General features: G+C 35.2%; 1 protein-coding gene and 1 long non-coding RNA gene across 3 annotated transcripts; one reads left to right on the top strand and one right to left on the bottom strand.

Moving 5' to 3' along the window:
• Positions 1 to 586: 586 nt before the first annotated feature.
• On the bottom strand, positions 587 to 24,012 carry LOC135074734 (probable cytochrome P450 9f2). 2 transcript variants are annotated; one of them, XM_063969104.1, is made up of 10 exons: positions 23,792 to 24,012; positions 22,448 to 22,608; positions 20,515 to 20,631; positions 19,412 to 19,617; positions 18,587 to 18,722; positions 16,541 to 16,630; positions 15,513 to 15,728; positions 14,857 to 14,954; positions 14,195 to 14,363; positions 587 to 1,001 (listed from the first exon to the last, which is right to left on the bottom strand). In XM_063969104.1, exons 1-10 carry the CDS (start codon positions 23,998 to 24,000, stop codon positions 835 to 837), a joined length of 1,569 nt encoding a protein of 522 aa, XP_063825174.1. In that variant the 5' UTR covers positions 24,001 to 24,012; the 3' UTR covers positions 587 to 834. The 2 variants fall into 2 exon arrangements, with proteins under 2 accessions (XP_063825174.1, XP_063825173.1); XM_063969103.1 differs by lacking the exon at positions 23,792 to 24,012 and adding an exon at positions 22,907 to 23,155 and having other exon boundaries at positions 593 to 1,001.
• On the top strand, positions 9,141 to 9,913 carry LOC135074735 (uncharacterized). Its single transcript, XR_010257887.1, has 2 exons — positions 9,141 to 9,404; positions 9,695 to 9,913. It is a non-coding gene; the product is annotated as an uncharacterized LOC135074735 (long non-coding RNA).
• Positions 24,013 to 24,627: the final 615 nt, after the last annotated feature.

The raw sequence follows: 24,627 nt of genomic DNA, 5'->3' as shown, positions 1-24,627 counted from the left end.
ACGCTTCGTTAACAACGTAACTGAAAATGGCTCTAGATTTGTTATTTTGATAAAGACAAGATATATTTCAAATAAAAACATAAGATTTCGAAGTATAATAAGCATTTTAGTTAAAATTAAAATTGTCTCTAACTGTAGCGGAGAATAATGTTGTGGCAGGCCTTTGTTCAAACGATCATAGCAAATGTTGTGATAGGGATAGAGACATGCGATTTTTTGTTTTACAAAGATAATACGATAAAGAATAATACAAAGTAATAAAAACCACCTGTTATAGGGGCATTTTTTGGAGAAATTTATCAAATAACCAAAAAAACACGAATTTTAAAGCAGATTTTTTTCAAAAAGTATCATTTTTTATTATTTGTTGGCCTTTTTTGTGTATTTTATGTATTTTTTTAGTATCGCCTATTATTTAGCATTATTTCTGTTTTTATTTTATCAGGATATACCGCTTAGTTTAAAAGTTATTACGTTTTCTTTACAATAAGTAATTGGAAGAAAAAAAATTCTATAAAAAATTAAAAAAAAATCTCAAAAATTTTTTGACCTCTTTTTTGTCGATAAAAATAGGTCTAGTTTCATCTATTTTCATATGTACACTTTAACGTGACTCACACTGTATATTATAATCGTTTCATCCACGACGACCGGGTTTGAACCCCGCCGCCGCTCGACTATTGTGGTGAGCCCACTCTTAATAAACTCTTTATAAATCCTTATAACTAAGATGCATAATTTTGAGGCTTAAAATTAAATCAAATACCTGCCTGCATGCATAAAAAACAATAATAATAGGAACCTAACGTTACATTAGTTAAAATTTTTCAATTTTTACATTCGACTCTCAAACTTGATGAAGGTTCCTTCTGCTGCTTGAATCAGGAACCCCTTGTTGATCAGTCGGATGGGGTCCATAGTTTTCTCACACTTCAGGAACTTGAAATTCAGGACCAAGAAGTACATTAGCACCTTCAGTTCAAGGAGCGCAAATCTGGAAGCTGAAAATAATAATAATTACTTTACAAAAATATAACGGAAAGCTAAATATACCATACGGCAGTAAGGGAGAATTCATTTATTTGCACAGGAACATGGTAGGTACAATACAGATGTCAGATAAAAACAATCAAGTTCAACATGTTTCGTCTACAAGACATGCAAAAATTTCATAGTCAATTAATAGTTTTATCAAATCATGCATTTTACATAATATTATAAATAATCAGTTTTTATTAGGCCATTTCATAATTCATAGTCAATAATAATAATAAATTTATAATTACGGCATGCGAAATCCATGTACGAGTATGTATCAACAGCACTTTTGAAATTAACAATAGTCCATAATTAATTGTCAATATTATTTTATACAGGGTGTCCCGTAATGTAACGTCAAGCCGGAACTGGGTGTTGAGGCAAGTTGTGCTGGTTATCAGAAAAATAAAAAAAATAATCTATGTGGCATATTTTAAAAATAATAGGCATTTAAAAAAAATCAAAAAATTCTACTCCAGGTGACGGTCCTTTTGCTCGTGTTGCCACAAATCTTCACTTTTTCCAAATTTTTTTTTTGTTATGTAACCCTGAATAATGCTTCTCTAAATTGTTATCAAAATTACAAAACCAGCTGCTCCAGCTTGGATGAAAAAAATACATTATTCCCAAAAAAAAATTCAAAATAAAAATTTTGCCTAGTTTAAACTGACTGTACTGAAAAAAAAAAGTACTACGCGAGTGTGGCAAGTGACGTCATAATTTGGCGCATTTAATAAGGATTCCAAAATGGTATAACACTTGGTAAATTTTTGCTGTAATTGTCGACAATTTTTGGTTTTTTGGAAATAGTCCCGTTTTTAACTTTATCTACCTTGGTTAATAATTATTATTCTAATGTGCCCAAAATTCAAGTTTCTGTGACTGACTACCGTACAGTCAGTCACAGAAACTTTTGTCACCATGACAGTAATTAGTAGTTGACATACTGTGACAAAAGTCACCCGTGCGCGCGCGCCTTTACTACCTGCTCTGCCTGCACTTGTACTTGGTAACGGGGATAATAAGGATATGAAGTTTCGGTTATGGATACGGTTACGGATATTAGAATAATATTATACCGGTTTCGGTTACGGTCACGGATATGAAATCATTTCAGATTATCCGAAAGTCTCGGATAATTTCGGTTACGGAATTATTAGAATTTCAAAAATGTAGGTATAATTCAAATAGCAAGATGCTGCGTGAGCGTGACCCACATAGCTACTTTATGTACCAACTAAGACGACACCTATGTATGATAAAGGTAAAACAGGCTGGCATATTAGATGGTGCCAGCGAATGCCAGACAAGTTGGTAACAAATATTAAGATTTAAGGTACAATTCCAAGACGGGCCGCAGACCGCAAACTGCAACCGCAAACTGCAAAACTATATGAAACCGGCAGCGCGGCATTGCAGCTGCGGCGTGTATACTGCAGATTTCATAGAGTTTTGCAGTTTGGCCTTTATCCGAAACTATCCGTAACTTTTGAATCAGTTTCGGTTACGGTTATGGACATTTTTTTATTTCGGATATCCGATAGTTTCGGTAACGGTTACGGATATCCATAACATCCCTGCTTGGTAAGATGGCCCTCTCCGTCCCGCTCATACCTTTAAAATGGCTTCTCCACCTCACTTAAGCCAGAAACTTGAATTTTGGGCACATTAGAATAATATTTTTAACCGAGGTAGATAAAGTTAAAAACGGGATTATTTCCAATAAACAAAAATTGTCGATAATTACAGCAAGATTTTACAAAGTGTTATACCATTTTGGAATCCTTACTAAATGCGCCAAATTATGACGTCACTTGCCACACTCGCATAGTACAATTTTTTTTCAGTACAGTCAGTTTAAACTAGGCAAAATTTTTATTTTAATATTTTTTTTGGGAATAATGTATTTTTTTCATCCAAGTTGGAGCAGCTGGTTTTGTAATTTTGATAACAATTTAGAGAAGCATCAGGGTTACATAACAAAAAAAAAATTTGGAAAAAGTGAGGATTTGTGGCAACACGAGTAAAAGGACCGTCACCTGGAGTAGAATTTTTTGATTTTTTTTAAATGCCTATTATTTTTAAAATATGCCACATAGATTTTTTTTTATATTTTTCTGATAACCAGCACAATTTGCCTCAACACCCAGTTCCGGCTTGACGTTACATTACGGGACACCCTGTATAATGTCAAAATATAACATGAAATATAATGTCAAATGCTCCAAATAAATACAATACATGTCATTTTCAACCGACTTCAAAAAAGGAGGAGGTTCTCAATTCGACCCGTATGATTTTTTTTTTTCTATGTTTGTTACGCGATAACTCCGCCAATTATGAACCGATTTGAACAAATCTTTTTTCGGCGTATAGGTAATACCTCAAGGGTGGTCCCATTTAAATTTAATAATAGAAAAAACAACCCCCAAGGGTGGAAAATTGGGGATGAACTTTTTTATACGCAATATCTCCGCCGATGATAAATTATCAATTTGAACGATTATTTTTTTGTTGAATAGGTATTATCAAAAGGGTGGTTTCATGCGAATTTGAAGAAAATATTTCACCCCCAAGGGTGGAAAATTGGGGATGAACTTTTTTATACGCAATATTTTTAATTTTTAGTTTTTTTTTTGTGTTCACGCATTTGAAGTCGGTTTTATTTTTTTTTAAAGTTATTAAGTTTACATTTCATTTATAATTTAAAAATTCCGTAACAGAATAAAAGCATTTCTCTGCTAGCCAATTTTTCAATCTGTTTTTAAATAGATTTATAGGTAAGTCAGAAATGTTAACAGTAGGCCTAAGATGCGCGCATCGACAATGACATGATATGATAAGACAATTTTCGATCACGTAGATAATTTTATCATTTTCCCTAACATGGGACCATCGATAGAAAAGTCTATCGACCGCTATCGCGTGATAACCGAATTGTTGCCATATTAAGAAAAAATTGCGTTATTATGTTGGCCAACCTTGAAATATTTTAGCTCATTCGTTCAATCTCGTTCATTTCTGCTACTAATTCGGCTAAAAACACATATCTTAAAGCAGTGAGAACGTCATTAAAAAAAAGTTATGTTAATTTTGTTGACATTACATGACTGCTTGATTGTATTTGTTTGTGTTTTTAAAATTGTATTTTTATGTTTCCAGTCTTATTTTTAATATTTCTAAAGTACGGAAAATATCAAACGAAGAGATAACCAAGTTAAAGAAAAACAATGAAGAATTCCTAATCATACCGATAGTATTAAAGAATGAAGTCTTCAAAATTAACAGAATAACCGAACTCCACTACCTACCCCATAATGCGAGGTTTACAGTAATTATTCAACTTACATGAAGCAGTCAGAAAGTTTATTGAGATTTGAGAAATAACATACACTCATAAGTAGCAAAGTAAGTACCTAAAGTCTAAAATATTAGCTATACTCCGCAGATCTTGATTTTCATAAGTAACAGCACCGGAGAAAAGGAAAAATATCTTTATTCCTACAAATAAGCTTTCACCTTCTTTCCTATATTTATTTCACATAGTTCTTTCACCGTGTAATAATACTGTGATCAATATTTTGTATGTAAACTTAAAATACAAATAGGATTAAGTAAAGTTTCTATTTATGAACTGTTTATGTAATTGTAATATTTATAATTGTGTTTAAATAATATTCTTTCTTTTTTCAGACAGTGGATGAAGAAGTGTGGGATTATGAGTGATTATTTCATTCTAAAGCAGACATAATCAAGTCTTGCTCACTATCATGAAAATTTACAATAACAATCAGCAAGAAAAACTTCAAGGGTACTGGCTAGGCTATCCAATTCATGGAATTCTGTTTGTATTTGAAATTATAAATAGCTATTGTAAAACAAAAGTTTTCCAAATAAAGATTTTGTAAATAATGGTTGAATTATTTTGAAATTACACTGCAATAATGAATTTATTGCCTGCGTCCAGCGCCTTTCTGCTACCATTATGATGTCGTCGGTCCACCTTGTGGGTGGACGTCCCACGCTGCGTATTCCGGTACCCGGCCTCCACCCCAGAACCTTGCTGCCCCATCGGGCAACATGGAAAGCATTGGGGGAGGCCTAAGTTCAGCAGTGGACGTCCTATGGCTGAGATGATGATGAATTTATTATAATGGAATAAATTGTACAAAATTATCATCCTGTCACATTAAAGCCCTTAAAAAAGACCACATGGAGGAATTAGATTGATAGTAATGTGGAATGTATGTATGGTATCACCATCAAGTTATAAAATTAATAAAATTCATTTATTCTCATTGTTATTATAGCAAGTTTGATTACACATCCCACCCAATGCTAATTTCTGACAATGACCTTGCCACTGTTTGATGTAGACACAAAAAGCTCGGTCACCACATTCCGCCCCATTTTCAATAATTTTACAAGATTATGTACAGATTACAGTAGGTACTTAAATCAAGCTAAACACTGTGGGGTATCTCACGACATTTGCAACTTAATATGTATTGTCTGATGTACTGTTGACTGCCTACCTAAGTAGGTAAGTAATGGTTATTTTACAAGGTAGGTAATGTAATAATTAATATGTGGGTGGGACTGTGGGAGCACTAAGATTTTGCAGCTAGCGATTATAAACTGTCTCAAGATTCGCCTCACACTGATAAACTCTTGAACTAGAACTCAATCTCCACCTAGAAGTAAAAGTATCACAAAGGTGCTAGATTCCTTTCTTTGAATTTTACTAGCCTCAAATTAGTCGTAAAATGTCATTTACCATTATAAATGATAAATAAATAGAGTTAAAGTAGCTTGCAAAAAAGTTAATCTCCTATCGTCTTGCTATCGTGGGCAAGGATCGAGGACGATAAAAACACCACATCCTATCCTATCGTGATGTCAAAATATGATATAGTTAGCGCTTCATGTTAGGGCTTGCCAGGTTTATCACAAAAAAAAAACACAAATCTATCACTATCACATTTTGACAGATGACATGATAATTTTCGGGGTGCCATGTTAGCGCCGGTAGATAAAACGATATAGTGACGTCAAAATCGATATAACGCCGCGATAGCAGTTTATCACGGCGCGCATCTTAGCCCTGCAGGTATCTTGTTGTATATTCTCTATTTATTTTAATATAAGATTTGGACAGCCGGAACATTTTATCTCCGTGGTAGACATTTTGCTTTTTCTTGTTTTTAAAGAAAAAATAATCGTCGGATCTTGGATTCGAACCGTGGTTTCTCGGAGCTACAGTAGTAAAAACCGCTGCGCAGACCAACGCGCCAACAGAGCTTAACGCATGATGGCGAATCTTTAGTTAGGTGTTTGTTTACACTGAGACTGTCTTTTGCCGTTAAATTTTAACAAGGTTTGGAGGTAGGCACAAATTTTATAACGGTAAACAGTTATTTTAGTGTTTATATTAAGTATTTCACTTGGGTTTGCTTTATTTTTACACTTATTTCACTAGCACTTTTATGTCTGTTGTATTATTTGAAGTTTTAAGGTTTTTTATCTGCACTTAGTTACACCAAAATTTTTGCACTTTGTTTTTCAGTTTATAGTTACTAAAATTTGTTTTTTCGTCGAGATAACACTGTCACTTCTAGTTCACATAAGGTAAGTGCCCCCTACTTCGGTATATTAAGGCTCTTACGACTTTAACATTTTATTTAGAAATAACCAATCATGATATCAGTATGAAAGCTTTTGTATGCTAAACTTTGGTCTTTTGACAGTAAGTTAATACATAATTTATAGTTATATAGTTTGAACTTTTTTTTATATTAATTGTTCTGCGGACCTCTAGTTTGGATCCTGTTTCGTGACAAAATTTTGCTCTGTTTCTAAGTTCGTGAACTCATGTCCCCTATTTCGGTATAAGGTTTTATGCATCCAGTTAGGATATTTTAATAATGATTAAGGGTTTAATAAATTTAAAAACGATAATAAAAATTTAGAATAAAATAATGATGTGAAATTGTCGATATTACTTACCTAAAATATTCATAAGAAATAATGTGAGTCTAGTATAATACAATTTTTATTTGTTATTTCTAACAATATGTGGAAATATTTATATAACCATTAGAAATGTAGAGGGGGGGGGTAACTTACCCCCCCCCCCCCCCCTTCGTACGCATAAAATATTTCTAGCGATATGTGAAAATATTTATATAACCATTAGAAATGTGGGGGGGACTTAACCCCCCCCCCCCCCCGCCTTCGTACACATAAAATTTTGATTTGTAACCCCCCCCCCCCACCCTTCTCCCCATAATCCCACCCCTGGAGCTGTTTCAAGTGAGGGTAGCCCCCCCCCCTGAAAATAATCCCAGATACGCCAATGACTCATAATAAAAAGTAAGTAATTAATTTCTTAGGTAGGTAAGTATTAAAAACTAAAAAATATGTCGATTTATTTGATGGTATGTGTCATAAAAGTACCTAACACCATACATTTATATATCACGAACTTGGAAAAAAGTAACAATAATACGGTTCCTTGTTTCGTGATACTGATTATTCCAAATTCCCCAAGTAAAATTAATGGATTATTATCAAAATGTGTCAATTAACTATTATCTATCCCATATACAATACAAATAAACAAAGATAAATAAAACAAATCGAAATAAAACCAAAATTATGCTGGTACTACTTATGCTAATTTATCTTAAAATTGGTCATATATGTGAACTTCAAACTCGTGTCATATAAATTCTAGTGAACGAAACATATACCGAATTTAGGTCATGAGAAACTTAAATAAATGCATTATTTGTTTCATAACTTACATTTAAATTATCATAAATAATTATTTAAAAACCAAGCATCAAAATGTTATCCATAATATCCTTGAATCGGTAGTGTCACGAAATAGGGGACACCCGAAAAATAATATGTACGCTATTTCGTGAGTCAATTAATAGCAATTTTAAAGGAATTCTACGTTTTCATATAACTTTTTTCTAAGCCAAATCAATTGTCAAGGAACACATGAAACCACTATTACAAGTTTTATTTAAATGGACGTTCCTTCGCCTTTTTATAAGCTTAAGAAGTTGGAGCGCTAACCTTACGGTGAGAGCAACCTTTGCACGCCACACGGCTGTTTTTGGCTCTCTGAGAGTTTGAAGCTTCGTATTTCTCTCATTTTTGGCGCCACAATGTTGGTACTTGGTTTTTTAGATAGCTTAAATAATAGAGTTTTTGTAGTAATGAAGAATTTTTATAAATAATATTCCATTTGCTTATTATTTGAGCTAGAAAAAAAACTTACGAACTTACGTACTATCACGAACTAGTAGCCGTTTACCTTATAACACTGTGCGATAACAGCTAGAACGGATCAATTTATATACTTTTACTACGTTTAAATTAAAGAATAATACGGAGCTCGATGTTGACATGATGGCAGCGCCATCATAATTCAATCTTAATTCAAATTGTGTTGCAAGGCTTACGGGGACTATTACCACCTCTTGTTCCCGCTGCTGCACTCCTGTATAGCTAGGATCTACAGCTAGACCGCCAATAATATCCCAACCAGTGAAGGTCAAGTTTGTCCCCGGGGAAAGTTAAACTGTCATTGGACCCGCAACGAAATTAATCAGGAGAACATAGGAGGAGTTCGAAGTTAAGGTTCAACTTCCCTCCAGTGTAAAGCGGATGACAGGTACCAAAACAAAGGTTTATGTAAGCTTTAAGAAAATATATTTTTTGTGAGGCTTGTCACCAAACCAGTAGGCCTAAGATGCGCGCATCGACAATGACATGATATGATAAGACAATTTTCGATCACGTAGATAATTTTATCATTTTCCCTAACATGGGACCATCGATAGAAAAGTCTATCGACCGCTATCGCGTGATAACCCAATTGTTGCCATATTAAGAAAAAATTGCGTTATTATGTTGGCCAACCTTGAAATATTTTAGCTCATTCGTTCAATCTCGTTCATTTCTGCTACTAATTCGGCTAAAACACATATCTTAAAGCAGTGAGAACGTCATTAAAAAAAAGTTATGTCAATTTTGTTGACATTACTTGACTGCTTGATTATATTTGTTTGTGTTTTTAAAATTGTATTTTTAAGTTTCCAGTCATAATTTTAATATTTCTAAAGTACGGAAAATATCAAACGAAGAGATAACCAAGTTAAAGAAATACAATGAAGAATTCCTAATCATACCCATAGTAAGAAAGAATAAACTAAGTCTTCAAAATTAACAGAATAACCGAACTCCACTACCTACCCCATAATGCGAGGTTTACAGTAATTATTCAACTTACATGAAGCAGTCAGAAAGTTTATTGAGATTTGAGAAATAAAGTTACACTCATAAGTAGCAAAGTAAGTACCTACCTAAAGTCTAAAATATTAGCTATACTCCGCACATCTTGATTTTCATAAGTAACAGCACCGGAGAAAAGGAAAAATATCTTTATTCCTACAAATAAGCTTTCACCTTCTTTCCTATATTTATTTCACATAGTTCTTTCACCGTGTAATAATACTGTGATCAACATTTTGTATGTAAACTTAAAATACAAATAGGATTAAGTAAATGTTTCTATTTATGAACTGTTTATGTAATTGTAATATTTGTAATTGTGTTTAAATAATATTCTTTCTTTTTTCAGACAGTGGATGAAGAAGTGTGGGATTATGAGTGATTATTTCATTCTAAAGCAGACATAATCAAGTCTCGCTCACTATCATGAAAATTTACAATAACAATCAGCAAGAAAAACTTCAAGGGTACTGGCTAGGCTAACCAATTCATGGAATTCTGTTTGTATTTGAAATTATAAATAGCTATTGTAAAACAAAAGTTTTCCAAATAAAGATTTTGTAAATAATGGTTGAATTATTTTGAAATTACACTGCAATAATGAATTTATTGCCTGCGTCCAGCGCCTTTCTGCTACCATTATGATGTCGTCGGTCCACCTTGTGGGTGGACGTCCCACGCTGCGTATTCCGGTACCCGGCCTCCACCCCAGAACCTTGCTGCCCCATCGGGCAACATGGAAAGCATTGGGGGAGGCCTAAGTTCAGCAGTGGACGTCCTATGGCTGATATGATGATGAATTTATTATAATGGAATAAATTGTACAAGATTATCATCCTGTCACATTAAAGCCCTTAAAAAAGACCACATGGAGGAATTAGATTGATAGTAATGTGGAATGTATGTATGGTATCACCATCAAGTTATAAAATTAGTAAAATTCATTTATTCTCATTGTTATTATAGCAAGTTTGATTACACATCCCACCCAATGCTAATTTCTGACAATGACCTTGTAGACACAAGAAGCTCGGACACCACATTCCGCCCCATTTTCAATAATTTTACAAGATTATGTACAGATGACAGTAGGTACTTAACCCTATACTTGGCAAAGACGGTTTTGGTTAATGTTTGTGATTTAAACTATAAATATTGGATTTAGGACCAGTAAAGATCATGTAAAAAATACGAAAAAAAATCTTAGGTATGTAGTTTTGGAAATATAGTATGTATCTTTAAGTGCACATTGCCAGCTTTGTAGTAAATTAAAACATGGTTTATTTTTTAGTAGAAATTAGTTATTTAAATGAAAATTACTACAAAACCTTAAGCTATTCCCTAATTGAGAAATAAAAAATAAGTATCTTTCACAAAAAACTTAAAACAAAGTAAAAAAACCACTTCAAAGTTTGTAACGCCTTGCAAGTATAGCTGCATTTGGATGTATGAGAACCACTCCATCAGCGTCGTTGGAGTTCCTCCTGAACCTCAGACCCCTCTTATCATCCAGGAGAAGCAAATGCAGATAGGACACATGGAAATCCTGCAAGATTGATAAAAAAATACGAGGGGTATTGACGCCAACTGGTAACGAACTGTGTTCACGTCTTCGATTGAAGATAATTTGATACCTAACTTACAGTGGAAACGCAAGATAGCGGAAATGGATCTCTGGAACTCTCTGGGAAACTATGCAGCAGTCGAACTGGCTGAAATAATTCAATCACCAGTTTTATAACCAGAAGCATGCAGCAGCCTGGACAGGCTGCTCGCTTTTTGGGGTGATCTGGGTTGTTTGGAGTAGGAAGATCACCACCCAAGAGAATCAGGAGGCTAAATGCGGCTTCTAATTCATCAGCTGAAGTGTCACCGCTACTGACTTTCGACCTGATTCCAGATTTTGAAACCAGAAGCAGCATTTTGGGCGCCTGATTTTGTTGCTGCAGCACTAAGTTGTCCAAAAAACAACGATTCTTTAGTAAATGAATTAAAACTCACATCAGTATAATTTACAGCTTTTAATATTACTAACTAATAACTTTAATCCCTTTTTTATGCAATAGAATCTATAAAAAAAAACATAAAATAAAGTCAACGAGAACCTGGCAATGTCTCTTTAAAGATACATTCAAAATTGAAAGTAAATTATTACGTATCTGACAATGTGCATTTAGAGATACATTCGGACAATCCGCATCGTAGAAGAATAATTATACAAGTTTTGGGATGAAAAAACAGCACTATCATCAAGAAACATTTATTTACTATCCATATTACTACAAATAATCACCAATATTCTTTAAAAAAAAACATCGAAAATAATAAAAATTATCAGCCGGTGCGTAGACGCCTGTCAACGGTCTGACATTTTTCATATTACTGTTAAATCTGTGCAGCCTGTAGCGATTCTATACTGTGTAACACAATCTGTAGTATTTGGGCTAACGTTATATTAAAAAAACATTTGAAAATAGTTTTTGGTTTTTCCCCTATATTTTTGTTTCGGTCAACGTATCTTTAAATGCACAATGCCAAGAAAAGGGTTAAATCAAGCTAAACACTGTGGGGTATCTCACGACATTTGCAACTTAATATGTATTGTCTGATGTAGGGCAGGTGACCCGGTTTTGGCCATTTTAAGAATTTTTTAGACTTTGAGGCTATATCATTTTACAGTTTTTGTTATCACGGACTTATTTCTTGTAAAAAGTGATTAAATATATTTAGATAAAGCCTAAGAATATATTTTTTTTCATAATGATTCAATGGAAAAATAATCCTGTAGAAAAGAAAAAGAAATGGGAATTTGTGCCATTTTTGGCCAGCTTTACCCCATTTCTGGCCACAGTCATGTGCCAGTTCTGGCCATCAAAATTCATCAAATAAAAACAAAAACTACTCGACGGATTTTAACGAAACTTGGTACAATTATTTTTCATACTCCTGGGCAGGTTATAGTATACTTAGGAATTCCCACGGGAACAGGAATTAGCGGGAAAATCCTTTTGTATGAAAAATCTAAACCGCTTAAGTTAGACGCTTGAAATTTGGCATGTAGGTACCTTAGTAAACTTAAAGCTTAGTTACAACAAGTAATTCCCGAAATTCCCACGGGAACGGGAATTAGCGGGAAAATCCTTTTGTATGAAAAATCTAAACTGCTTAAGTTAGACGCTTGAAACTTGGTATGTAGGTACTACCTTAGTAAACTTAAAGCTTAGTTATAAGGAATTCCCGAAATTCCCACGGGAACGGGATTTCGCGGGAAAATCCTTTTGTATGAAAAATCTAAACCGCTTACGTTAGACGCTTAAAATTTTGCATGCAGGTACCTTAGTAAACTTAAAGCTTAGTTACAACAGGATATTGCAAAATTCCCACGGGAACGGGAGTTAGCGGGAAAAAATATTTGTACGAAAAAATCTAAACCGCGTAAGATAGATGAAGGGGGTAAAACGGGATCCACGCGTACGAAGTCGTGGGCGGCCGCTAGTATGAAATATAATATCTCAGCTTGAATTGAAATTACAATTAAGGAGATCAATATTAACCTATAGTATAGGTTTATGTGGTGAGTACCTACTGGAACAATTTTCTTTTCACAACACCAATTTTTTTAGTATTTGGTTTCGATGGAGGCATTATAATCGTAACTCTGAAAATGAATCGATTACTTATATCAAAATAGCTAAGTAATTAAATTGAAAAAAACACGATAAAAACTAAATGGCCAAAAGTGGGGTTCTTCGTGCACCACTTTTGGCCAGTCATGTGGCCAAAGATGGGAAAATTCATTCATTCTGGCTCCATTAGTGGCCACCTCTCATAAACCCACTTAATAAACAAATAGCGATAAAATATCATTAGTACCACTTAGACAGTGTATTCTTTATTAAGGATTAACATAAACATTTAAAAAAATAAGAAGGATTTAGAAAATAATGATTGTTTACTCGCCCGCTCGCCTTAGCCTTTTTGCTAAGACTTAAAACAATTAACGCTTCTCAAAAAATAATGACTTGTTGGATTGAAGTGAAGCTTGACACATCAAAGCTGTTAACGCTATCAGTGTTGCTGATATTAGATATTTTTATTCCCGTAAACCATAGAGTAATATATTAGTCTTTGCCTTAGTTATAACGATTTGAAGTTCTAAATGGCCACAAAGGGGTCGGTGGCCACAACCGGGTCACTTGCCCTACCTACTGTTGACTGCCTACCTAAGTAGGTAAGTAATGGTTATTTTACAAGGTAGGTAATGTAATAATTAATATGTGGGTGGGACTGTGGGAGCACTAAGATTTTGCAGCTAGCGATTATAAACTGTCGCAAGATTCGCCTCACACTGATAAACTCTTGAACTAGAACTCAATCTCCACCTAGAAGTAAAAGTATCACAAAGGTGCTAGATTCCTTTCTTTGAATTTTACTAGCCTCAAATTAGTCGTAAAATGTCATTTACCATTATAAATGATAAATAAATAGAGTTAAAGTAGCTTGCAAAAAAGTTTATCTCCTATCGTCTTCCTATCGTGGGCAAGGATCGAGGACGATAAAAACACCACATCCTATCCTATCCCAATGTCAAAATATGATATAGTTAGCGCTTCATGTTAGGGTTTGCCAGGTTTATCACAAAAAAAAAAAACAAATCTATCACTATCACATTTTGACAGATGACATGATAATTTTCGGGGTGCCATGTTAGCGCCGGTAGATAAAACGATATAGTGACGTCAAAATCGATATAACGCCGCGATAGCAGTTTATCACGGCGCGCATCTTAGCCCTGCAGGTGACCACGACGTCTCTATCAAAAGTATGCGACGAAGAAGAAAGCACCTACCAATGCAGGCTCTCGGTCCCATGCCAAAAGGCATAAAGGTGAAGGGCTCAATGTTGTGTTTGTTCTCGTCAGAGAACCGCTCCGGGATGAAAGCCTCGGGCTCAGGGAAGTACTTCGGGTCCATGTGGATCGCGTTCACCATGTTGTACACCACGTCACCTGGTTTCAACTGGAAATCCGTAAAAACGTCAGAATTGTAAATAATTAGAATGGGCACAGTTTTGTCACTACATGTGTTTTTTTTCCTTTAGGCCCAGAACACACGGTGAAACGGAATTGCAACGAAACTGCAACTTCTAGTTACTTTTGAGTTGCATCTAACTTTCTGCCATAGATTCCGTTGAGACCACACATGACGCGACCATTTCAAACCGGTTTCAAACTGGTGATGCACTCATTTTTACCCGACTACGACAAAGCAAAAGGAGGGTTATGATTTTGACAGGCTATGTATGTATGTATTTTCATGGAGCTCTTCAAAATAAGATATAAAATTTCATAATTATTATTTTAGTAAAAAGTAAAGTGCCAGGAATGTACTAAGATTACATACAACAGCGTTTGGCGCTGAGACTGATCTACTACATTTGGGTACCTTTTTATTCTGCTCATAGCCACTTAAACGTATAGAGAAGTTAGTGGCGCTGTAGTGCAATACTTACAAGGTATGGCTTCCCTCCTTCCCTGGGTGGTGGCAGCTCGTAATGCTTCACGCATGTTCTGTCCATAAAGATTGCAGCACTCCATTTTCTTAATGTTTCTGAAAAATACAGGAAATATCTCGTTAAATTATTACTTAGGTCATTGGTTCCCAAAGTGGGGGGTGCGCCCCCCAGGGGGGCGGCAAGACCTTTAAAGGGGGGCGCGGGCCATCTGTGTACTTAAGTATAAAAACCTGCGACCGCTGAAAGAATGCATTCCAGACTGCTCGATATGACCAATAAATAATCTTGACTGGAGGAGGGCGCGGAATTTTTTGAATGGTCGAAAGGGGGCGCGTCTCTAATAAGTTTGAGTACCAATGACTTAGGTATTATTCTACTTTTACTCAAACTCTTACTTATTATTCTTGTTAGAATAGTTTTACTTGTTATCAACGTGTAAAACTATTCTAATTATTATTATTAAAACTATTCTATGTAAAAGTGTGCGTTTCAGTACGGAGTTTCATAGAAAGAATTCTGACCGCCTCGAGTTGATATGGTTACGATCCGTTTCCGGGTTGATAAGTGTTCTTCGTCCTTTATTCTTTCTCTCCTACTCTCTCACTCAAAACTTTGGTACATTTGTAAGCACCAGCTCTTCGTACATTACGTACCGTTCAAAACGCAATCCAAATACTTCATAGCTGGTATGTTCTCGTAAGTCAGCTTCTTCGTCTGCGAAAACTGTAGCACCTCTTCGTGCAGTTTGTCCTGAGCCTTCGGGTTCAGAGCCAGTTCGTGGATGCACATGACGAGGGTCGAAGCCGAGGTCTCGAAGCCCGCAGTGAAGAATATGAACACTTGGCCAACTAAGTCGTCCAGGGACCATTCTAGAAAATTAAATAAGTAAATAATATTAGTAATTTGTATTGCACAAATTGATAATAGTCCCTTTAACATCGAGCTATGTTAAATTTGTTACCTATGCGGTGACGGGATTCAAACTTAAGATCATCGGCAAGTCCGGAATCGGCAGTCCGACACCAGTAGGGTTATAGTCGGCTTTATTAAAACAAAAAAAAGAAGAAAACCTTCGTGGTATGCTAAATATGCCTATGTTACGATTGGCTTCACCAAAATAGTCCAGCGGCACGGCGGGGATCGAACCCGCGTTCTTCGGCCGACACCATTGGGATCATAGCAAATGTTGTGATACGGATAGAGACATGCGATTTTTGGTTTTACAAAGATAATATGATAGAGAATAATACAAAGTAATAAAAACCACCGGTTATAGGGGCATTTTTTGGAGAAATTTATCAAATAATCAAAAAAACACGAATTTAAAAGCAGATTTTTTTCAAAAAATATTATTTTTTATTATTTGTTGGCATTTTTTGTGTATTTTATGTATTTTTTTAGTATCGCCTGTTATTTAGCATTATTACTGTTTTTATTTTATCAGGATATACCGCTTAGTTTAAAAGTTATTACGTTTTCTTTAGAATAAAGTAATTGGAAGAAAAAATTCTATAAAAAATTAAAAAAAAATCTCAAAAATTTTTTGACCTCTTTTTTGTCGATAAAAATAGGTCTAGTTTCATCTATTTTCATGTGTACACTTTAACGTGACTCACACTGTATATGAACCATAATTCATCTCTATAAGTGTCCGATTGATAGTAAATCCTAAATTACTTACTTCTCACATCGCCTTCGGTTTTCAGAACTTCTTCCACTGCTGCGAACCCAACATCATTTTCTTCATGGGTTTGTGTTGGTTTTAAAGTTCCTAAAAAGATTATAATTTTATCAATAACTAATGTTTAATGTTCATAATATTGATGTGGTACGGTACTATTTCGACCCTCATTTGAACTACTACATCAGTTTCAGTGTTATTGAGTCTGCACCAATCATAAGAAAATAGTGAAAGCCAATCACATAATTAAAGCAAATAATTTATTTCATCATCATCATCATCATCATTAATAATTTATCTATGCAGAAAGAAAAACTTTATCTTTACTACGGATAGTAAGCGTTTTATTAGGAATCCCCATATGGATGGATATAGGGTCATTTCGCCTGTTCGCGTCCATCGCCCAATTCGCGTCCATTTTGCCGATCTCCTTTTAAAAATCCTCGAAAACAAGTCAACTAACACACCAATCAAACGAAAAGTCATTACCGCTAATACGTCAATGTATAAGAGGCACGCACACATAGACAAAAGTCATGTGCGTCCAACCATTCCTGTTTAGAAAAATAGTTAGTCTCGGCTGTTCAACAAGGAAGCTCACACGCGCTGCATGTTTAGATAAAAATTAGTGTGCAGCGGCGTGTTTGATGGTAAGTTTTATATTGTTTTATGTGAATTTTAGGATAGATAGCTATTTCTACAGTTTAATGATGAAAAAAGGTATAATGTTTATTATGAATTTGGTAATGTTTTTTATATTTAACGAATAAAATAAGGTGGACGCGAATTACTACACCGATTTTACAAAACTTCCACTTTGCGTCCACAATGGACGCAAACTATACCTATCCTCTATAATAATAAACCAAATTGCGTCCACTGCTTTCGTTAAATACTTGCTTATAAAAAAAAATTAAAACATACTGTTTAATATTAATGTGTATAGGTAAGGTCATTTTAAGAATACAAGTTCGCCCATCTGACCCTAAGTGAACTACTTTTATTTTAATTGATATTTTTGTTTTTGTTTAATTTTTTCCAAAATTTTACCTAAAAACTGGCAAAATTTTTTTTCTCGCTTGTTTTTAACCGCTTTTGTTATTTGATATTAATATCGAATATGTCTTTAGTCAAATAAATTCAATTTTAGATCCAGATAATGATTGAATAGCTAGTTACGAGCCGCGAAAGTTTAACAAAGGTACAAACCACGATAAAAATTTCAACTTGGAATTCGATTTAAAAAAAATTAAAGGTGATAGTGGATTGCCAATGATCTTAAAAACATCTCTAGCTTCTCTTCTTTCCAATGATATGTCACGTCATGTAGTAATTACATATTGAAATTCGTCAAAAATTCAAAGTTTAGGGAAGAAAATGGAACAATAATACAAAAGTAGTTGAATTGCTTCTTAACATTTCTAAATGTGGATTTCCAGTAAAAAGCAAGAATTGTTGGATACTGTTCAAAAAATAATTCGAGACGGAGAGTTTAAAAATAATTTCAAAGATGATCGTCCAGGTCAAAAATTGTTTGAAAAATGTTTGGCCAGAAATAAATATTTTTTTACTTAAACCAATGTTGAGAAGAATTATTTTTATTTTTTAAAGTGAGTTTTAAATGACGATAATGTTGATTTTTAATAATTAAGTTTATTGTTAAATAAATAAATTGTTCAAATACAATATTTCTTTTATAATTCTTAAAAATATCACCCCTATATTCCTTTTCGAAGCTGCTGGACGCTAAATGGTCCACGGGTGGACGCAATTTGGATTTTGTGGACGCAAACTGGGTATAACGCCTAATTCTGAAGTTTATCTATTTAAAAAGAAAACGCAAGATGTTTCTAATACAACTGAAAGGTAATCTTAAAATAGAATATATAAGGAATACATTACACAAATTTGTCATAGAAATGAGTGCTGGGGCATTTTTATTATCGCCGTCAAACTTGCCAACTGCACTAAATGGACGCGAACAGGCGAAATGACCCTACGTTGATTTTAGATTTTGCTAATTTTAAAAAGATGTTATTTTCAAACCTTTATTAGCTTCCATTAGCAACTGTATCATGTCCGGCCTTTCAATTTTATTCTTTTCCCTGTCCTCCATGGTTTTTGTTACGATGTGTCTGAAGAAATTCACCGTTTTAGGTGGAAACAGCGTCATGTTTAGTTTCTGAGAACAAAAAATAACTTTTTAAATGATGTTGATCCTCTTTGGTAACGGCAGTATGGCGTGTCAAGCTGGTCTTCTAAATTTTATTATGGTCATTTCTGTCTTTTCTTAAGTTTAGAGATCTAATCTAGCTAAGTTATCATCATCAGACTGAAAAGTCTACTAGCAGATTTAAGTCGCATTTTTATTATGCTGTAGTGACGATTTTATGTCGTTTAAAAGTAGCTCTTATGTATTCGACCTGTCGATTCTTTTCGTGATAGCCATTTTAGAATGATGTAGCCACTTGTTAATCGTTTCATTGCCAAAATCATTATATTAGATCTTATCACGCGAAGATCCTATATGCTTTGCAAGTGAACACCAAGAAGAAGACTTGATATTAATTTACGCGGACTAAGTGACAGAACGGGACTATTCCCACCTCTCGTTCCCACCGCTGCCACTCCTGTGTAGTGTTGTGCTTGACCGCCAATAAAAATCTATCCAGTGAAGGTCAAGTTTGTCCAGGGGGAAAGTTAAACTATCATCGGACGATTCAGAAGAATACAGAATGAGTTCGAAGTTTCGACTTCCCTCCTGTGCAATGCGGATGACAGGAAATAAAACAAAGGTTTAGAAACTTTATGAAAAGATATTAATAATAATATGATGTCTAAGTGACAGAAGCGAAAAAATTTCATAGTTACCTCGGTCAAAGAAGGGCAATGCATAAACAGGAACAATATCAATTTCTGTTTTAAGTCGAATTGGAAGAGGGTCTGTCCGATGTTGTAGAACTCGTTGGTTTTGTCTACGAACGAGTTCACTTCCAGACCGTACCCAGCTGCAGCTATGACGTCATTGGCGTAGCGACGCATCAGGTCGTCAACGTCTACGATTTCGCCTTCGGTTTCTGAAAAAGATATTTTATTTAAATATGATGCACAAAGTCAGTAAGCTATGCCTTTGGGATTATGCCCAATTGTCATTTGTTGTTTCTATCACTGTGATTCCTCTGTAGCCAGCATGTATAACGTTTGACTACTCGAAAGAGTGTCCAGCAGTGGATGTCATTTGGTTGAAAAACTCGATAAATATCAACCGGTGAAGGTTTTGGACCTGTTTGAATCCTTTATTCAGTACTTAGGTCCTTCCCAGGGCGCTTTAACGTTCCATAAAGCTTGCCCTACCACTACTCCACTACTTTGGGACAACGTATGGGCTGGTGCTGAGAAGAAATGGCGGAAGAAACTCAGTCACCTTTGGTCTGTCGTCTATAAATCAATCGAAAATATTTTTTTGTAATCGAGATTGGAGAATCAAAGTGGCGGTGAAAGTTAATTTTATGGGTCAAGAAAAGCAAGACAGTTCTTAAGATAACATAGTTGATTCCGTGGAGGGTAGTTGAACGGGAAGCACGGTCGATCTGTTTTAATGGTTTAAATTTATTATTTAATGGACTTTAGTGTACAAATTTGGTGTTCTAAAGTGCAGTGAAGTGATAAATTATAAAAAACATTGAAATACTTCGAATTTGAGCGCGCATCGAGTGTCGAGTGGGTTGTCGTATGAACATTATGAACAACCCGCTTTGGACCCGGTGGCGTCTTGAAACCTGCTTACGGGCATACTTAACTCCACGGAATCCATGAAAAATCAATAGAACTGAAACACCCACGTTCTATTGATAACTATGTCAATTTTCACTTGACATTGGCAGAAATAAACATCCCAGAGAGGTTTGGTTGCCATTAAAAAAAAGAAAAAAAAAAGATAACATAGTTTTAAAATTTTGACAGTTTTAAAGTACCTTTCAAGTAATTCACAACGTTATTGCTGACTTTTATCATGGCGGGCACCATCAGTCTCATCTTGGACCCCGTGAAGGCCGGGCTCAAGGTGGCCCTCATGTCGCGCCATACTTCGCCTGTTGAATGAAATGAAATCAAAGTCATATAATCAGACTATACCCAGATTTGGCAATTCATATTTCCATGCTCGTAAGGGCATGTCAAGAAGCATGGTCGTCCGCGGACGCCCTTGCTTTTGGCATCGCGCATCCTTTCCTTTCGTTACAATGATGTCTTCTTATCTTTTAAGTCCTTCCAGCGCTTCGAGACAAGTTTAAATAATATGCTGAGAACAAGGTAGCGTATGTTTGTTGCGGCGCTTCTTCTCAGCACTTGCCAAATGTTGGTCTCGAAGCGCTGGTAGGGTAAAAAGATTATGAGACATGTAGAGGCTCCTTAAGAGCAAAATATTTGACGATTTGTGAGTACTATTTTATTTATCAGTCAATACAAATAAAGAAATTTTGACTTTATTACTAATCAATTTATACTCATGCACACTTGGGAACAAGGAACAATAGGTATAGCGATGCAACAATGATAGATTTGTTTATTGCAGATAAACCAAACACATACAAAAATTGCATGACATAGCTTAGTTGGAGTTTTTGTTTTACAGTCATTATTTTTGATGATGGTTTTCCGGATATGTTTGTGTAAAAAACCAAAATACTTGACTAAATTCTAATTAGGTACTACTCATCAAAATTATTTTAGTTGCCCAATATCCGATAACCTTGGAACCGGTTGCCTTTGTAATATCAAAATGTTTGTAAACACCGAAGTTAAAGTGTTTGTCACAAGAGTCTCTCTTTTCGTAGAAAAATAAATGTTTTCACTTCGTCATTTCAATTCAAAACAGATGCAAATCGAAACAAACAATACGGATTTAATTGTCAATTAACACGATTATTAATAACAATAACAAATACTATCAACAACAGCTGATAACAAGCCATTGACACTATCAGCTTGTGAACTTGAATTCTGTTATAATTATTTTAATTGCGCATTAGGATAATAAATAATGGTCACGGAAGTTTTATTTGGTTAAAATAGTTAAAAAGTACCATAAATGGACCAGCAGACACTATTCGTATAATTACATCAATACCTAAAATAGTCAGTCCATCTTTCGATAGTGACCCTGGTGACATTTTAAATCATCCTACATACAAATATCCTTGTCGCACTATAACTGTCATTCCTTCATGCCAACTACCATGCATTATTATAGTTATTATTTTAAGAGCATTTTCTGACTTCTCTATTGTTAGTGGAGATTTAGAATATAGTTTTATTTACTTGTCCTATAGGCAATTCTCTAGCTTCATGACCTCAGTAATAGACCAATTGACTCTGGCCCAGGATGGTCCCGAATTTACACTTCGCGGTGACCTTGGGGAACAGCCAATCAGATCTGCCCAATTGAGGAGGGTCCTCAAGTGGAGTCAAGGTCACCCTTCAATGCGTTAAGACAATACATTTTATCTTATCAATAACCTAGCTGTGCCTGCGACTTCGTGCGTGAAAATAGTTTGAACAATATTTCCCGTTTTTGCAACATTTTACTTTACTGCTCCACCCCTATTGGCTGAAGGGTGAATCCTCGATAAATGGGCTATCTAACACAAAAATATTTTTTCAAATCGGGCCAGTAGTTCCTGAGATCAGAGCGTTGTTCTAGCAAATAAGAACTAGCACACGTGACATTGAAGGGAAACCATGGTTTCCAAAACATAGAAATTGCCATAAAAAAGGAGAAGAATGAAAACCAGTGTCTGGCCCGCGTTCATACGTGTCTCGATTATCGCTGAGTGGGAGCCCTTTTGGCATAAAAATATATTTTTTCTTTGTTTTTAAATAAAGATTTTATATTCTAATCTATTCTACCTTTCATAACAAACACGCTCTTCCCGAAGATGTCCTCATTGGATGGAAAGAACTCCTTATGGTTCATGAAGTGTTCGAAGTTCTTCACTGTGATGTTCTTGATGATCTCTGGGTCCCGGATTATTATGACCGGGTTTGATCCTTCGAGGAAGCCGACATACCTGCAATTTTAAGAGATTTTGGGGATCTTTACCAAAATTGTTTTAAGTTTTCGAAGATGGCTACGTTTAGGTATTTCAGGTTATTTAGTATCTACTTTAGAAGCACAACCCTATAACTACGTTACTAGAGACAAATTAAGGATTTGACCTACATCTACTTTCAACTCTACGCTTAAATTGGACTACCAGACTAATCCCATCTTGTTCGTTGTAGTCAGGATCTACAATTTGGACGGCAGACACCCATCCATGATAGAGACTGTATCGTTTTACTGCAGTGCTGTTAGATTACGCTTACCTTTCTTCAGGAAACTTGTTATACACCTCAATGAGCTCATCAACATTGTGCCTTTTGTCCATCAAACTGCCATAAGTGTTCCCAAATAGGGGGTATCCGGGAACAAACTTCACATCTCTTTCGCGCAAAAAGTCGTGCACCTTCTTTTGTTTCCATATTACATACACTACCAAAAAAGTAACTACAAATATCAATATTTCTATTAACATGACGACCTTTCGTTAGTACGTTTCCCAGTGAACTGTTTAGTTCGTGCGTTGATTTAAATAAATTGATGTAAATGCTTGGTTCTCATTGTTTACATTCAACTCTGAATTAATGTGATAAGGTTGGTATTTCTTTGGGAATAAAGGCATGGATCCAATGGACAGTCTATTTATTTACTATCTGCACTACACAGATTTATTATCAAACAGGTTGTGGGATCATGTTGAAAATAACATTTTACGTCTGGTTTTGTATACCAGATTAAGTAAAGTACGCTCACATAGTAGGAGCACGACCCTTTCTACTTTAAAGAGACTGGATAGGACCTGGGTACTCTCCCAACGAGGAGGTCTTCGCTTATATCTGGCTATGGGACATATCCTAATCCCATATTTCATTCATTGCAACTTACGAGTATGTATAGGCAGGATCTATGAGTACAATTTGGACGCCGGACTTTGGATCCAGGATAGAAACTGTATCGTTTTACTACAGTATTTTTATTTTACAATACGCTTACCTTTCTTCGACCGATAGGACCGACGACCTCATAAAGGTAGCAAGAACGCACTGGATGCAGGCTGCTACCAACTGATCATTATAGAAATCATTGGGGGAGGCCTATGTTCAGCGTCCATTTATATGGCTTATGGCTGAAATGATGATGATGATGATTACCTTTCTTCAGGAAACTTGTTATACGCCTCAATAAGCTCGTCAACAATATGTTTTTTGTCCATCAAACTGCCATAAGTGTTCCCAAATAGGGGGTATCCCGGCACAAACTTCACATCCCTCTCGCGCAAAAAGTCGTGCACTTTCTTTTGTTTCCATGTTACATACGCTACCAAAAAAGTGACTACAAATATCAATATTTCTATTAACATGACGACCTTTCGTTAGTAAGTTTGCCAGTAGACTGTTTAGTTCGTGTGTTGATTTAAATAAATTGATATAAATGACTGTGGCTCTCACTGGTTATATTCAACTCTGAATTTATGTCTTAAGGTCTGTATTTCTTTGGGAATAGGGTCAATGGACAGTCAATTTGTTTACTATACTACGGTTCTATTAACAAACAGGTTATGGAATCATGTTGAAAATAACTTTAGGTTGTATGTAGATTACATAGTCACCATTAAATGATCGTTCCGAAAGAATATTTAAAAAATTCTCTCTACAATTTACTTAGAGAACTACATAAACGACCAAATATGCCTAATTACACACATACATTAAACATTACTTCTCTTTGCAACAGGTAAAAATCGTGTTGTCGCAACAGGAAAAACCGAGTAAGTGCTTTTATTATGTTATACGCGTCACGAAACAAGCCAGAGAAACATTATGAGAAAGGAAGCCGAAATGTACGTAATCAGGACAAACGCGGCTGTCATGCGTAGGGTTACCATTTAGAATTTAGAAATTGTGACACAAATATTTCTAGACTAGCGGCCACCCGCGACTTCGTTCGCGTGGATCCCGTTTTACCCCCTTAGAGGTGGAGTTTCGTA

Source organism: Ostrinia nubilalis, chromosome 9 (assembly GCF_963855985.1).
Source record: "Ostrinia nubilalis chromosome 9, ilOstNubi1.1, whole genome shotgun sequence".
NCBI lineage: Eukaryota > Metazoa > Arthropoda > Insecta > Lepidoptera > Crambidae > Ostrinia > Ostrinia nubilalis.
This window is presented reverse-complemented; position numbering and strand designations above follow the sequence as displayed.

Coding starts and splice junctions, on each gene's coding strand:
- LOC135074734 (XM_063969104.1), bottom strand. CDS start 24,000: ATGTTAATAGAAATATTGATATTTGTAGTCACTTTTTTGGTAGCGTAT. Junction 19,618..20,514: donor CGTTGTGAATTACTTGAAAG/GTACTTTAAAAC, acceptor TATCTTTTTCAG/AAACCGAAGGCGAAATCGTA. Junction 18,723..19,411: donor ATTGCCCTTCTTTGACCGAG/GTAACTATGAAA, acceptor TTTTGTTCTCAG/AAACTAAACATGACGCTGTT.